Source organism: Asparagus officinalis, chromosome 9 (genome assembly GCF_001876935.1).
Source record: "Asparagus officinalis chromosome 9, Aspof.V1, whole genome shotgun sequence".
Taxonomy (NCBI): Eukaryota; Viridiplantae; Streptophyta; class Magnoliopsida; order Asparagales; family Asparagaceae; genus Asparagus; species Asparagus officinalis.
This window is the reverse complement of record NC_033802.1, coordinates 16,696,079-16,708,754: the sequence shown is the minus strand read 5'-3', so window position 1 is coordinate 16,708,754 and position 12,676 is coordinate 16,696,079. Positions and strand designations below refer to the sequence as shown.

At 40.3% G+C, this 12,676-nt stretch overlaps 1 protein-coding gene across 1 annotated transcript in view; it reads right to left on the bottom strand.

Annotated features, from left to right (window-relative positions):
* LOC109823674 (aldehyde dehydrogenase family 3 member H1-like) overlaps positions 1-11,631 on the bottom strand; it is a 17,783-nt gene extending 6,152 nt beyond the window's left edge. The window contains exons 1-9 of the mRNA XM_020390003.1: positions 11,186-11,631; positions 10,116-10,184; positions 9,909-10,005; positions 9,107-9,313; positions 7,919-8,034; positions 7,724-7,828; positions 7,118-7,290; positions 6,951-7,041; positions 6,478-6,627 (exon numbers count right to left, since the gene is read on the bottom strand). Of these exons, the coding sequence (XP_020245592.1) occupies positions 6,478-6,627; positions 6,951-7,041; positions 7,118-7,290; positions 7,724-7,828; positions 7,919-8,034; positions 9,107-9,313; positions 9,909-10,005; positions 10,116-10,184; positions 11,186-11,422 (1,245 nt within the window). The 5' untranslated portion in view covers positions 11,423-11,631. The remainder of the gene's footprint in view (positions 1-6,477; positions 6,628-6,950; positions 7,042-7,117; positions 7,291-7,723; positions 7,829-7,918; positions 8,035-9,106; positions 9,314-9,908; positions 10,006-10,115; positions 10,185-11,185) is intronic.

The following is a 12,676-nucleotide window of genomic DNA, read 5'->3' as shown; positions in this document are numbered from 1 at the left end:
CATAGCCAGGAGGGGTTCTTAAATAGGGAAGAGACAACATGGTCACTCCCTTGAATCATGGGATGTGACCATGTCCTGTTGAGAGATGTCATGCTTCTCACTTGTACTGTGAGCGGTTGTACTCCTCCCCTTCACGTCGCCGAAAATAAGAAGGCCCATCCTTGTACGTGACGTCATAGCCGCCTAGTACTCTGATGAGTTTTGGCGAGTTTGTCGATCACCTAGCTGATTGCCTGGACGTGTAGGTGAGCTCAGCGCTCGACTCGACTCGTGCAGGCGAGTCAAGTATGTAGGCGAGCACTGCCGCTGAGTATCGTGGGTAACTACTTGATGGGTGAGGAGCACTGTACTCCCCCCTCACGTTGTGGGAGATAGGAAGGCACATCCCTGTACGTGACAGTACCAACGCTGAGTACTCTGGCGAGTTTGGTGAGCTTGCTGGTCGCCTGGCGGACTGCCTGGACTTGCAGGCGAGCTCAGCGCTTGAGTTGACTTGACTCGTGCAAGCGAGTCAAGTGTGCAGGCGAGTTTCTGATCGCCTGGCGGATTGCCTGGACGTGCAGGCAAGCTCAGCGATCGCGTGGACTTGACTCGTGCTGGCGAGTTAAGCACGCAGGCGAGCTTCATTCGTGCTGGCGAACTCAACTCTTGAGTGGACTTGACTCGTGCAGGCGAGTCAAGCATGCAGGCGAAATTTAGGCCTTTCTGTGGTTAAGACAATTTTTATAGCCTGCATATGGTTGTAGGGATTGTTGGAGGAGTTGGGACAGAGAAGTGAGAAGAGTGTTTTAGCCATTCATTTGGCAAAGAACCCAGTTTTTCATGCCAAGACCAAACACATACAGATCTGTTATCACTTCATAAGGTCAACATTGGATGATGACATGTTGGAACTTGTGAAGATTCAAGAAAGCAAGAACCCAGCTGATATGCTTACGAAGACTGTCACTACAGAGAAACTAAAATTGTGTTTAACTTCAGTTGGCCTCATTACTTGATATGGGAGGTTGTCGCCGCAGGGAGAGATGATAGAGATTGAAAGTTAGTCTCCAAGTAGGAGATTGTAAGGATATGTGGAGCCTAACTATCCGACTTGCCCTATGTCTTATTTTTGAAGAGGAAACATGAGAAATTGGAGGAACAGGAACGACGGCGATGAAGGTCAGGCAAAACGACGAAGGAATCAACTTGGAGGCTTCACGGTCGACCGCAAGTGGCGCAGCAATCGACCGCAAACGTGCACAAGTCCACGAAGAGTCTCTGGACTTTTTGTGGTCGACCGCAACATTTTGTGCGGTCGACCGCGCCAAACCCTGTAATCAGATTTGGTCTCGAGATTTTTTGTAGTCGACCACGTCTGTATCTGCGGTCGACCGCGAGTCGGTTTTTTGGGCCTGGGCTTGTTTTTTATTGAACTGTTTTAGAATCATATTTGTATTAACCATTGTTAGATTAAGTCTATTGGGTATTGGGTTAATGGGCTGTGACCCGTTAACCATACCCCTATTTGTATGACTATATATATATATCTCTCTAGTATCTGAATAAATCAATAAATCAATGCTACAGTAACCGTGCTGCTACAGTGCCGCGCCGCTTGTTTTGTTCCTTCTTTTTCCATGGCCTTGAATAGGTGATTCGAGGCCACACATGACCCGATCCGGTCATCTACTACTGTCTATTTTTTTGATCTGCTCTTAGTCTATGTTTAAAGAACAGATCTCTACTACTGCCCTGATTATTTGACTACTATCTACCTACCACTATTGTGCAACAATGTCAGAAACAGATCTCTCCTCCTCTTCTACATCTCCCTCTGCTGCTGCTGGTCAGACTTCTGCGCCCAAGGTAGTCTTGGAGACTACAATAAAATTGAATGGTACAAACTATCTACTCTGGGCTCAGGCTTTCCGCATCTTCATTGGCGCTCAGAGCAAACTTCCACATCTTCTGGCCTCTCCTCCACCCACCACAGATCCCACCTACAGTTCCTGGCTCTCGTCTGATTATTGTGTTATGACGTGGCTCCTCAACAGCACGGAACCACAGATTAGTAGCAGTGTTATGTTCTTAACCACTGCGAAGGAGATGTGGGACAGCCTGAAGATTATGTACGGAAATGAGAAGAATGCTTCCCGTGTATTTGAGATTTATGAGCGACTGTTTACGCTCAAACAGGGAGATAGATCAGTTCCGGAGTTCTTTGGTGAGTTAAAGGGACTGATAGACGAACTGGAGATGCACGACGCTGTTGGGATATCGTCGTGACTTGGCAGTGTCCAAGTTTCTTTTTGGATTGCACCCTAACTTGCAGTCCCAGGTGAGAGGACAGATATTGGGTGGAGATATCATCCCCTCACTGACTGCTACATTCTCCAGAGTCATGCAGGTCTCTACTGGTGTTTCTTCTGATACTTCTGCACCGTCTCCACCTTCAGTGGATCAGTCTGACATGTTCTCTAGTAGAGGCAGAGGCTGCGGTCGTGGTCGTGGTCGTGATTCTTTGGGAGGACGTGGCTCTTTTAGTGGGAGACAGGGTGATTCTGATAGGGGTTCACGTCAGTGTGGTCATTGTGGGAGGACCAATCATATTTCTGAGAAATGCTGGGAGAAGTTTGGTCGTCCTCAATGGGCCCAAGTAGCCGATGCCGAGTCGACTCGCTCACCTATTTCTACTATTATTTCTAGTAATCCAGCTACTACTGTTCCTACTGTTCAGATTTCTCAGGCAGATTATGAGAGGTTACGCCAGCTAGAGATCTCTCAGAACAGTCATTCGGCTACCCATGCATCCTCTTCAGGTATGGATGCTTACATAGCTTCTCCTCATGAACCATGGGTACTAGATTCTGGAGCTTCATCCCATATGACAGGTATAAAGGATCGTTTTGTCTCTTTACATCTTTCTGATAAGCTTCCCTCTATTCGCATCGCTGATGGTACACTTTCTCCAGTTCTTGGTGCTGGAGTAGTTCATGCTACTTCCTCTTTGAAACTCACTGATGTGTTATATGCTCCTAAATTCCCTGTTAGCTTATTATCCATTAGCAAGTTTACAAAGCACAATAACTGTAAAGTCACATTCTTTCCTTCTTATTGTGTTTTTCAGGACCTAGCAACTGGGATGACGATTGGTTCGGGGCATGAGAGAGGAGGTATGTACTATTTGGACGATAGTGTGCCGGGTGCTGGTCTTGTTGCAGCACAGCCTGATTCTACCTTACTGTGGCACTGGCGTCTGGGTCATCCTTCACTACAGAAACTTAGATCGGTAGTTACTGTTCAGTCTTCCCTTTCTTCTTTAGGTTGTGAGTCATGTGAACTGGGTAAGCACCATCGTGCTTCTTTTCAGAGTCGTGTCGATAAACGCAGTAGTTTGCGTTTGAGTTAGTTCATTCTGATGTCTGGGGTCCTTGTCGTGTTCCCTCTGTGAAGGGTTTTCGATATTTCATTGTTTTTGTTGATGATTTCTCTCGCATGACTTGGCTATATTTGTTGAAAGAGAGGTCTGAAGTCTCGCATGTTATTAAACTTTTTTATAATGAAATAAAAACCCAGTTCTCTACTTCTGTTCATATTCTTCGTACTGATAATGCTTTGGAATATATGAAAAATGACGTTTCAAAATTTTGTGCTCTTAATGGTATTATTCATCAAACTTCATGCTCTCACACTTCACAACAAAATGGAGTTGCTGAGAGGAAGCATAGACATATTCTCGATGTTGCTAGAACACTGATGATACATATGAATATTCCAAAGTACTTGTGGTCGGATGCTGTCCTCACTGCCTGTTATTTGATTAATCGCATGCCTTCCTCTGTTCTTGATGGTTTGATACCATTCCACTATCTTTATCCTGCTAAAAAACGTTTTTCTGTGATTCCTCGAGTTTTTGGTTGTACGTGTTTTGTTCAGGATTTGACTGCTGGTTTGGATAAATTGTCTCCTAGGTCCATTAAGTGTGTGTTTGTTGGATACTCACGTACTCAAAAAGGGTATAGGTGCTATCATCCGACCACCAGGAGATATTTTGTTTCTGCTGATGTTACCTTTTTTGAGTCTGTCCCATATTTTTCCTCTGGTTCCACTACCTCTGTCAGTCCACAGGTGCCACTACCTTCTACGGCTCCCACTAGGCTACTGCACCAAAGCCTCTACTGACATACTCTCGCCGTCCTAAAGTACATACACCTGTCTCTGCTCCTGCTGACTCTTCTTCTCCAGCTGCAGGTCCATCTCATGTCGAGCCTCATATCTCTTCTGACTTAGATGTTCCTATTGCTCTTCGTAAAGGTAAACGGTCTTGCCCAAAATATCCTATCTCTCTTTTTGTCTCTTATGACCGTCTCACCTCATCATTTCGTCAGTTTGCTTTGTCATTGTCCACTATATCTTTACCCAGGTCACATGAGGAAGCTTTGTTAGTACCCGCCTGGAAACAGGCTATGGATGAGGAGATGAATGCACTGCTTTCTAGAGGGACTTGGGATTTGGTCTCTCTACCTGCTGGAGCGACTGTGGTTGGCTGCAGATGGGTGTATACCTTGAAATATCGTCCTGATGGGTTTGTTGATAGATATAAAGCTCGCCTGGTTGCTAAAGGATATACCCAGACATATGGTATTGACTATTTTGAAACCTTTTCTCCCGTTGCTCGTCTCAACTCCATCAGAATTCTTTTCTCTCTGGCTATTAATATGGATTGAGCGATGCACCAACTAGATGTGAAGAATGCTTTCCTTTATGGTGATTTGGACGAGGAGGTTTATATGGAGCAACCTCCTGGGTATGTTGCTCAGGGGTAGAATCTTATCTGCAGGCTGAGAAAGGCCATCTATGGGTTAAAGCAGAGTCCTCGAGCTTGGTTTGATAAGTTCAGCAAGGTTATTTCTAATGTTGGTTTCCAACGTTGTCAGTCTGATCACTCTGTCTTTCTTCGACGCACAACAACTGGTTTGGTTATTTTAGCCGTATATGTTGATGATATTCTGCTGACTGGGAGTGACTCTGTTGCCTTAGCTGAGACTAAGGAGTATCTAAACCGTCATTTTGTCACTAAGAACATGGGAAAGCCAAAGTATTTTCTTGGGATTGAAGTTGCATATAAAAAACATGGCCTGTTGTTGTCCCAAAGGAAGTATGTGCTAGATTTACTAGAAAAAACAGGTCTCTTGGAATGCAAACCTGCAAGTGGGAGACCGAAAGTCAACCTCAGGATTTTGTACTTTTGTTGGAGGTAATCTTGTGACTTGGAGAAGTAAGAAACAAGATGTAGTATCACTATCTAGTGCAGAGGCCGAATATAGAGCAATGCCTCACATTGCTTGTGAGATGGTGTGGCTAAGAAAGTTTATGACAGAGCTTGGTTTTGTTCAGTCTGGACCCATGCCAATGCATTGTGACAACCAGTCTGCCATTTATATTGCACAGAATCCTGTGTTTCATGAGAGGACAAAACATATTGAAGTTGACTGCAATTTTGTCAGAGATGCTTGGGAGAAGAAGATAGTATCTCTCACATTCACTCCGTCCTCACAACAACTTGCTGATATTCTTACCAAGGCTACTTCTTCAAAGGTGTTTTCTACTATATGTGACAAGCTGGGCATGGTGGATATTTATGCTCCAGCTTGAGGGGGAGTGTTAGATTAAGTCTATTGGGTATTGGGTTAATGGGCTGTGACCCGTTAACCATACCCCTATTTGTATGACTATATATATCTCTCTAGTATCTGAATAAATCAATGAAGTTAGGGTTTTTGCTCTCTCAATTATCTCTTTCTACAACCATTGTGTTATTAAACAGAAGATTAGGGCAACTTGTAAGATTGACGAAAATAACAAAATTTTCTCCTGCGGCGGCCGTGGACATAGCTTCTCATATCGAGAAGTGAACCACGTAAATCTTGTGTGTTTTGTGTGATTGTTTTCTCTCTCTTCTCTCTCATCTCTATTTCCAAATCGCATCAGGAGTTAGATAAATCCCTATTAGTTACAATATTTTTTGGGTAAATTTTAGAAAAAGCCCAAGAAGTTTAGCTCATTTTGAGATAACCCCTAGTAAGTTTGAAAATATTAGTTTACCCAAAACTTTAACATTTGTCTGAATCTAGCTTCAGATAACCCATAACTTTTGGGGGGTTATCTGAAAAGTTTTGGGGGTTAAGTGATATTCCAAACTTATTAGGGGTTATCTCAAAATGGACCAAATTTCTTGGGCATTTGTGAAATTTATCTAATATAAAATTATAACGTTCAACCCATCTTCAAAGTTCAAAGTTGTGGTTCAGTGGAAGGTACCTTTTTAACACGTGATTCAAATTGTTAGTTCAACTCATGCATGTGAAGTAGAGTGAACAAGAAACAGTAGAGAAATAATGAAATTATTTTCTCTTTGCCTTTAAGTAAATAAAGGGTCTTCAAGCTTACCTTGCAAATTGAAATGCATACATAAGTAGTAAATGAGAAACTTACGTGCAAGACGGTCTCATTAATGCTCATTCCTCCAGCAGAAACATTTTCCACAAACATCTTTTCCAGCTTTTTGTCCTTGGTAAATAAATAGGCAGCAAGAGGCTTTGTTCTCGAGTTTATGACACCAATACTATCTTCAATCTTGTCAACCTTAACAAATCAAATATGGAAAATGTCAAGTATAATTATAAAAGAAGGAAAATTCTAGTGTTACTGTGTGTTTGGGAGTTTCCTTAGGGAAGGGAAGGGAAGGGAAGGAAGGGGAAGGAAGGGGAAAAATTCTCCTTCCTTCCCTTACCCTCCATTACACCCCAATTTGGGGTGTAAAAATTTAGAGCAAATTTCCCCTCCATTCCCCTTCTCTACCCTCCAAAATGAAACTCCCAAACAAGGTTAAAATAAAATTTCCCTTCCCTTCCCCCTCTCTACCCTCCATCCAAACAGGTCATGAACGTTATCCGAGGTTCTCTTACAGTAATAATGGGAAGCAATGGACCAAATATCTCATCCTTCATAATCAGTGAATCTTCTGGAACATCTAACAGAAGTGTAGGAGCTATTCGTCTGCAATAATAACAAAATGAATATAAATTGCACATAAATTAGCACAAGCATAAAAGAACAAAATAAAATTACTTACAGGCGTTTTTCATCCCGTTTCCCTCCATATACAATCTTTCCAGAAACCAAATCGTCATCCAAGAGCTTTGATAAGCGTGCAAAATGGTTGGAATTCACGATTCGAGCTAGATCTGATGATTCCAAGGGTTCTTTACCATAGAACCTCTCTAGAGTAATTTTCATAGAATCCAACTGGTATAAATCAAAAAAGACTAATTAAGATAAGAATATAACCCCTGAACTTTGGGGGTTTATCACAACCACCATCCCCCACTCATACAGAACTTTGGGGGGTTTCTCATCAAAACCCATGAACTTTAGGGCGTCCAAGAAAACCCCCCTACACTTTCAGATATTCCCAAATACCCCCTAACAGTGTTAATGGATTGACAAGCACTTATTTCCTACACAATCAAAATAAAGTCTGGCGATACCATGAACACCGTTCAGGGTGCCATAGGGAAAATTTTAAAATTTTAGGGGGTTTCGTGAGACACCCTAAAGTTCAAGGGCATTTGGCAGGGGGGACGTTCACTGGGGCTTTGTGGAGAACCCCTAAAAGTTCACGGAGGTTTTGTGGATTTTACCCCAAATAAAAACATGACTAGCTTTAATGTACATTTACCAATTTTGGAGCAAGTGATTTTGTTGTTATGATATAATCTGGAGCTATACAAGCTTGACCGCTGGAGCATCCCCATTTCCCAACAGCAATTCTTTTAGTTGCAACCTTAAAAAGAAATGGCAAGCAAAAAATGAGCTTCGCAATTACCAATTTCCACTTAATTTCAATAAATTCGTCTATTGAAAAAATGGTTACTTTTAAGTCAACGTTTGAATCAACAACAACAGGAGATTTTCCTCCGAGCTCCAAGATTACTGGAGTTAGGTGCTTCGCTGCTGCAGCCATCACAATGCGGCCTACTCTTCCATTACCTGCACAGTTAGTTAAAGAAGCTCAATGCAAATTTAATAATACAAGGGAACTTACTTAAGAAAATTCAAACTTTAGGCACAATTCTATCTTTAGGCACATATAGCAACAAACAATTTCCCAAAGTATAGGAACAGTATTCTAATAAAACATGACTAACAAGCCTTACATGAACTATTTTGGCACTAATAATCCCAATGGGGAAAGAATAATAATATAAATGTGAATTGCAGGGAGACAGTCAGCAAAGCGCTCCATAGGCATTTAAGCCGTTAAAGCATATATAAATAGCCTATGAAGAAAGTTGCTCCAAAAGTGGATTTATTTATTTATTTATTGAGTTTAAGGTCCAGCAATGGGATATAGTTACCTAGCTATGACTCTTTGAAGAGTGAGAAAAATTATTTTTAATTTGTCAGCAATTTTTAAACAAACATCTGCATCTAGGATTCTAGTGCAGCTCTCTTTCTCATAAAGTTATCTGTAAACATGTAATCCGACCCATAAACCAAAGTACAAGCGCGAGAAGTCTTTGAGGATAAGATAGCATTTGTATTTCTATGAGAAGCTCCTCGGCACCCACGATTCCCAGTCGTAAGTCATCAGGATATCACGTGTAACAAATCCTTGTTAATATAATAAGTCATGGGTTTTAAGGAAGGCAGCTTACGTGCCAAAGTTTCTAACTACAATATGAAAAGTTAAGTCTAGTTTTGTCCCCTGATAATATATTATCAAATTCTGTAAGTTCCTCGTCTTAAAGATCTTGGATAAAATCGCAAGTCAATGATATATATTTGAGTTCAGTTCCAATTAACATTGATCATGGCATGCCAATAATAAGCACTATATGGGGGCTCAGTTTATGCTCTATATTCCCGGAAAACTGATGTTACAGATTGAAACTGTGGTTAGGAAATTTTACAAGGCAAGTAAATAGGTAAAACAATATAGTGAGTAATTTTATATATCCAGGGGATTAATGTAGAGTCCGATAAAATCAAAACTATAATGATAGTACTCAGTATGCGTTTATTACTTGATTATCCAAGGGCAAAGATAGTAAGTAAGAACCTGTATAAAATATTTTATCCCACTTTTGCTCTAAAAGTGCAGTTGTTTCTACCACAGCACCCTCGACAACTTTTATGCACAGGTCGTCTACATACTCGGGTAAAAGTCTGGCAAATAATGATGATGTTGCTGGAGCAATTTCTGATGGCTTTAGAACAACAGCATTACCAGCTGCAATAGCTCCAATTACTGGATCAATGGATAGCACTGCAAAAAGAAGAAGAAGTTGGATTAATACCATAAAAATAAATAAATATTCACAACTAAAATAAAACTATAATGATGAGGCATAACAATGTATTCTTAGAAAATATAGAGTTAAAGAGTTAAAAGTAACTTATGAAGAAAATAGAAATAGGGCATCTGTGCAAGTTCGCTTCTTTCAGAAATTGATGATGATTCCAAACTATCAATCATTTAATTGGGCATTTTGTTTTGAAATCAATGTCTATTTTCCAGCCACTAATAGAAAAGTATCAAGTCTATATCAGTATTCTATGTAGATTCTATCGGTGGATTAAGTATAATCTCCTCATATGGCTTCTACCCTCATCCTATGCATTTTGACATCCTTCATCACAGCCATAAAGCATAACTGTGGATTTCTTGAGCTAAATATTTGAAACATCAATTGAATCAATTCATAGAACGTTACAGGGTTAAATGCTTTTCTGCAGTTTTTTAAAATTTCAATAATCTGTACCAAATTCGCCTATCAGCACTTTACCTATGGATTCAGAAGTTATTTTAGAGTTAATTTGTGACCTTAAATGATGCGCAAAAGGATAAATGAGATACATACAAAAGGGATAGTTCCAAGCAGAGATGATCAACACAACACCAAAGGGCTCAGGAACAATATTTGCAGACGATGGAAAAGTTGCAGCTTGAGATCCCACCTACCGAAAACTCTTAACATTAGTAGTTGCAAAAAGTTAGCCAACTAGTATTACACATGAACACCATTTGCACTCCTCTTGCTTAAGAGCAAGCATAGATCCTTTCATACCTTTTTCGGTTTCATCCAACTTTTCAAATTTTTCATAGCAAACGTAACTGATTCTTTTGCCATTGAAATCTGCATTAGAGAATTAGGTCATTAAGCAAGCGAAAGTTCATACATAGGGAGAACAACTAATGTCATTCTTCAAGTATAAAACTCTTGTGCTAGGCTCAAAATTGGAACTAATGCGAAGTAAGATTTAAGCAGAACATTGCAAATTCTAGGGCTTATTACTTGAAGTAATGAGATCGTTCAGCTATTGCTGAATAAGCTATTTTTGACTTTAATATTCATATAGCAAAGACTAAACTCATAATAAGAAAACAATCAATAAACCAGTAAAGTTTTAAGTCAGAATATAGTTAGAGCTACTCCTCCCCTTTCTCAGATCAGAAGCAATACTAGTACCCAAAGACCCAGTTTAATAATTTCAATAGCTGCAAAATATAATAACAGTGGGATTCCAAGATGAAATATTATCAGTTCATCATAAATCATTATTAAAAAAATAAAACTGTAATAAGAATCAAACAATTAGTACTTGTCACCTGTTCAGTACCTAACATAACAAAGTATTGACTCGACAGATTCCAAATAGATATTTACAGCAACATATACTTCAAATAATTAAAAAAAAAAAAGCGACTTCTTATACTGCAATTAACATACTCCAACATATCAAATGTATCCATAAATGAGTAGAACTTATTAACTTCAAGCTTACTTCTCTATGGCAACAAAACCATAACTTAAACATGGAGATCAACAAACCCAGAAGAAATCAGAGAAGAATCATGATTAATCTAATATCATAAAATTCTGTCAATTTCTTCATAAAACAGTCTAAACATCTAATATCACGATCAACAAGTATTCTCCTTTATAACAAACCAAGCACTTAAATGATAAAATCTCAAAGACCAATATAAAAAATTAACTCAAAAACCCCCCAAAATATCACAGAAAAATCACTCTCCTGTTCCATTAAAACCCATAAATTGGGCTGAAAAGTGGTCTCAAAATTAACTCAAAACATCCACACAAATAATAATAATAATAATAATAATAATACAAACCTCATGAAGATAAGATTCCAACTGGGGCTTTGCAAGATCAGAATAAAGAGCTCCCATGATATCAGCCTCTTTCTCCTCCATCATCCTCAAGAGCCCCTTCAGCTGATTTGACCTCCACTGAAAAGACCTCGTCTTTCCAAGATTGAAGCTTTCCCTCAGCTCTCTCGTCAGCACCGCTGCGCTCTCGCCGTCGAAGGACGCCTGAGATTGGTCCTCTCTCTTGCCCACGTCCCCCATGGCCACAGAGGAGAAGGAAGAGGGTGAATCTGTAAATAGTGGAGAAGACAGTGGCTAGAATGTAAAAGAGGGGGGAGAGAAATGAGGATGGGGAGAAGAGTTGGAGGAGATATAAAGAGAGGGGCAAGAGGAGAACCCCAGCCGAACGACGCTATTTGGGGACGGAGAGAACCGAGTTACTTGTGCAAGGGTTTTGTCGACATTATCCACCGGAATCTTCAATTATTTCTCAATAGGGGCCTTTTTGGTCGGTCCAAAAATGCGAAGAAGAGAAGGCCGGAAAAAAAAATGAGATAAATAGGAGCGACAAGTGAGGTATCCCCTCCTATTGGATAATAAGTTAATCATCATGGGGAAAGTGAGGTGTCCCCCTCCTATTGAATAATGAGTTGGCCATCATTAATGATGGCCAACTCATTATCTAATAGGAAGGGGACACCTCACTTGTCCCCCCTATTGGTCCTATATTTTGGGTCCCTATAGCAAAGCTCTTTTGAGCCATGTAGGATTTGGAGCATATCTATTTTCCGCCTTGAGGAGCTCGAAATTGCAGAAAAACCTCTCGAGATTGTTGGATGTTGCCGTCGGAAACAGACAAGGAGCCGTCTGAGGTATTTCCTCGCTTTGGGCCACCGACCACGAGTTGGGTCGAGTGAGATATTCTCTTTAAATGTACTTCTTTTCTTAATTTTCAGAAATTTAAAATCTGGTTGGGTGTTCTTAGGTTATTAGGTTATGGGTTTTGTCAATGGTTCATTTGACGGATGAAACGGTTGTTAAGGAGGTTTTTGCGTGTTCTCAGCTTATTATGCAGCATGGATTTCATCTTCTGGTTAATTTTAGGGGTGAGGCTTGGTTATTTTCTTAGTGGTTCGCTATTATAAGGGGTGGAAAACTCAGAAAACCCCTCCACGTCAGATTTTTAGCTCTCCACGTTAGTTTTTTTGTTTCCGTCCATTTCTTTGTGCCGCTTTGATTCGCTCGGATGGAAGAGGAAAAACTCTGCTGAAATCGCCGCCAACTCAGATTTTTTTTCCCTCTCCGATTTCCTTCCCCAACCGAGTGAAATTGATAAAAACTCTGCCACGTCAGATTTTTTTCTTCTCTGCTTTGTTTACAAAAGTTTTCCTTTTTTTCTATGCGAACCAACCACAAGAAAAATAAATACATTGGTTTCTCACCATTTTTTATGTGCGAACCAAAGCAAAACAATCTATTTCTTGGAAAAGTTTGAAAAACTCAAAACTTGTATTT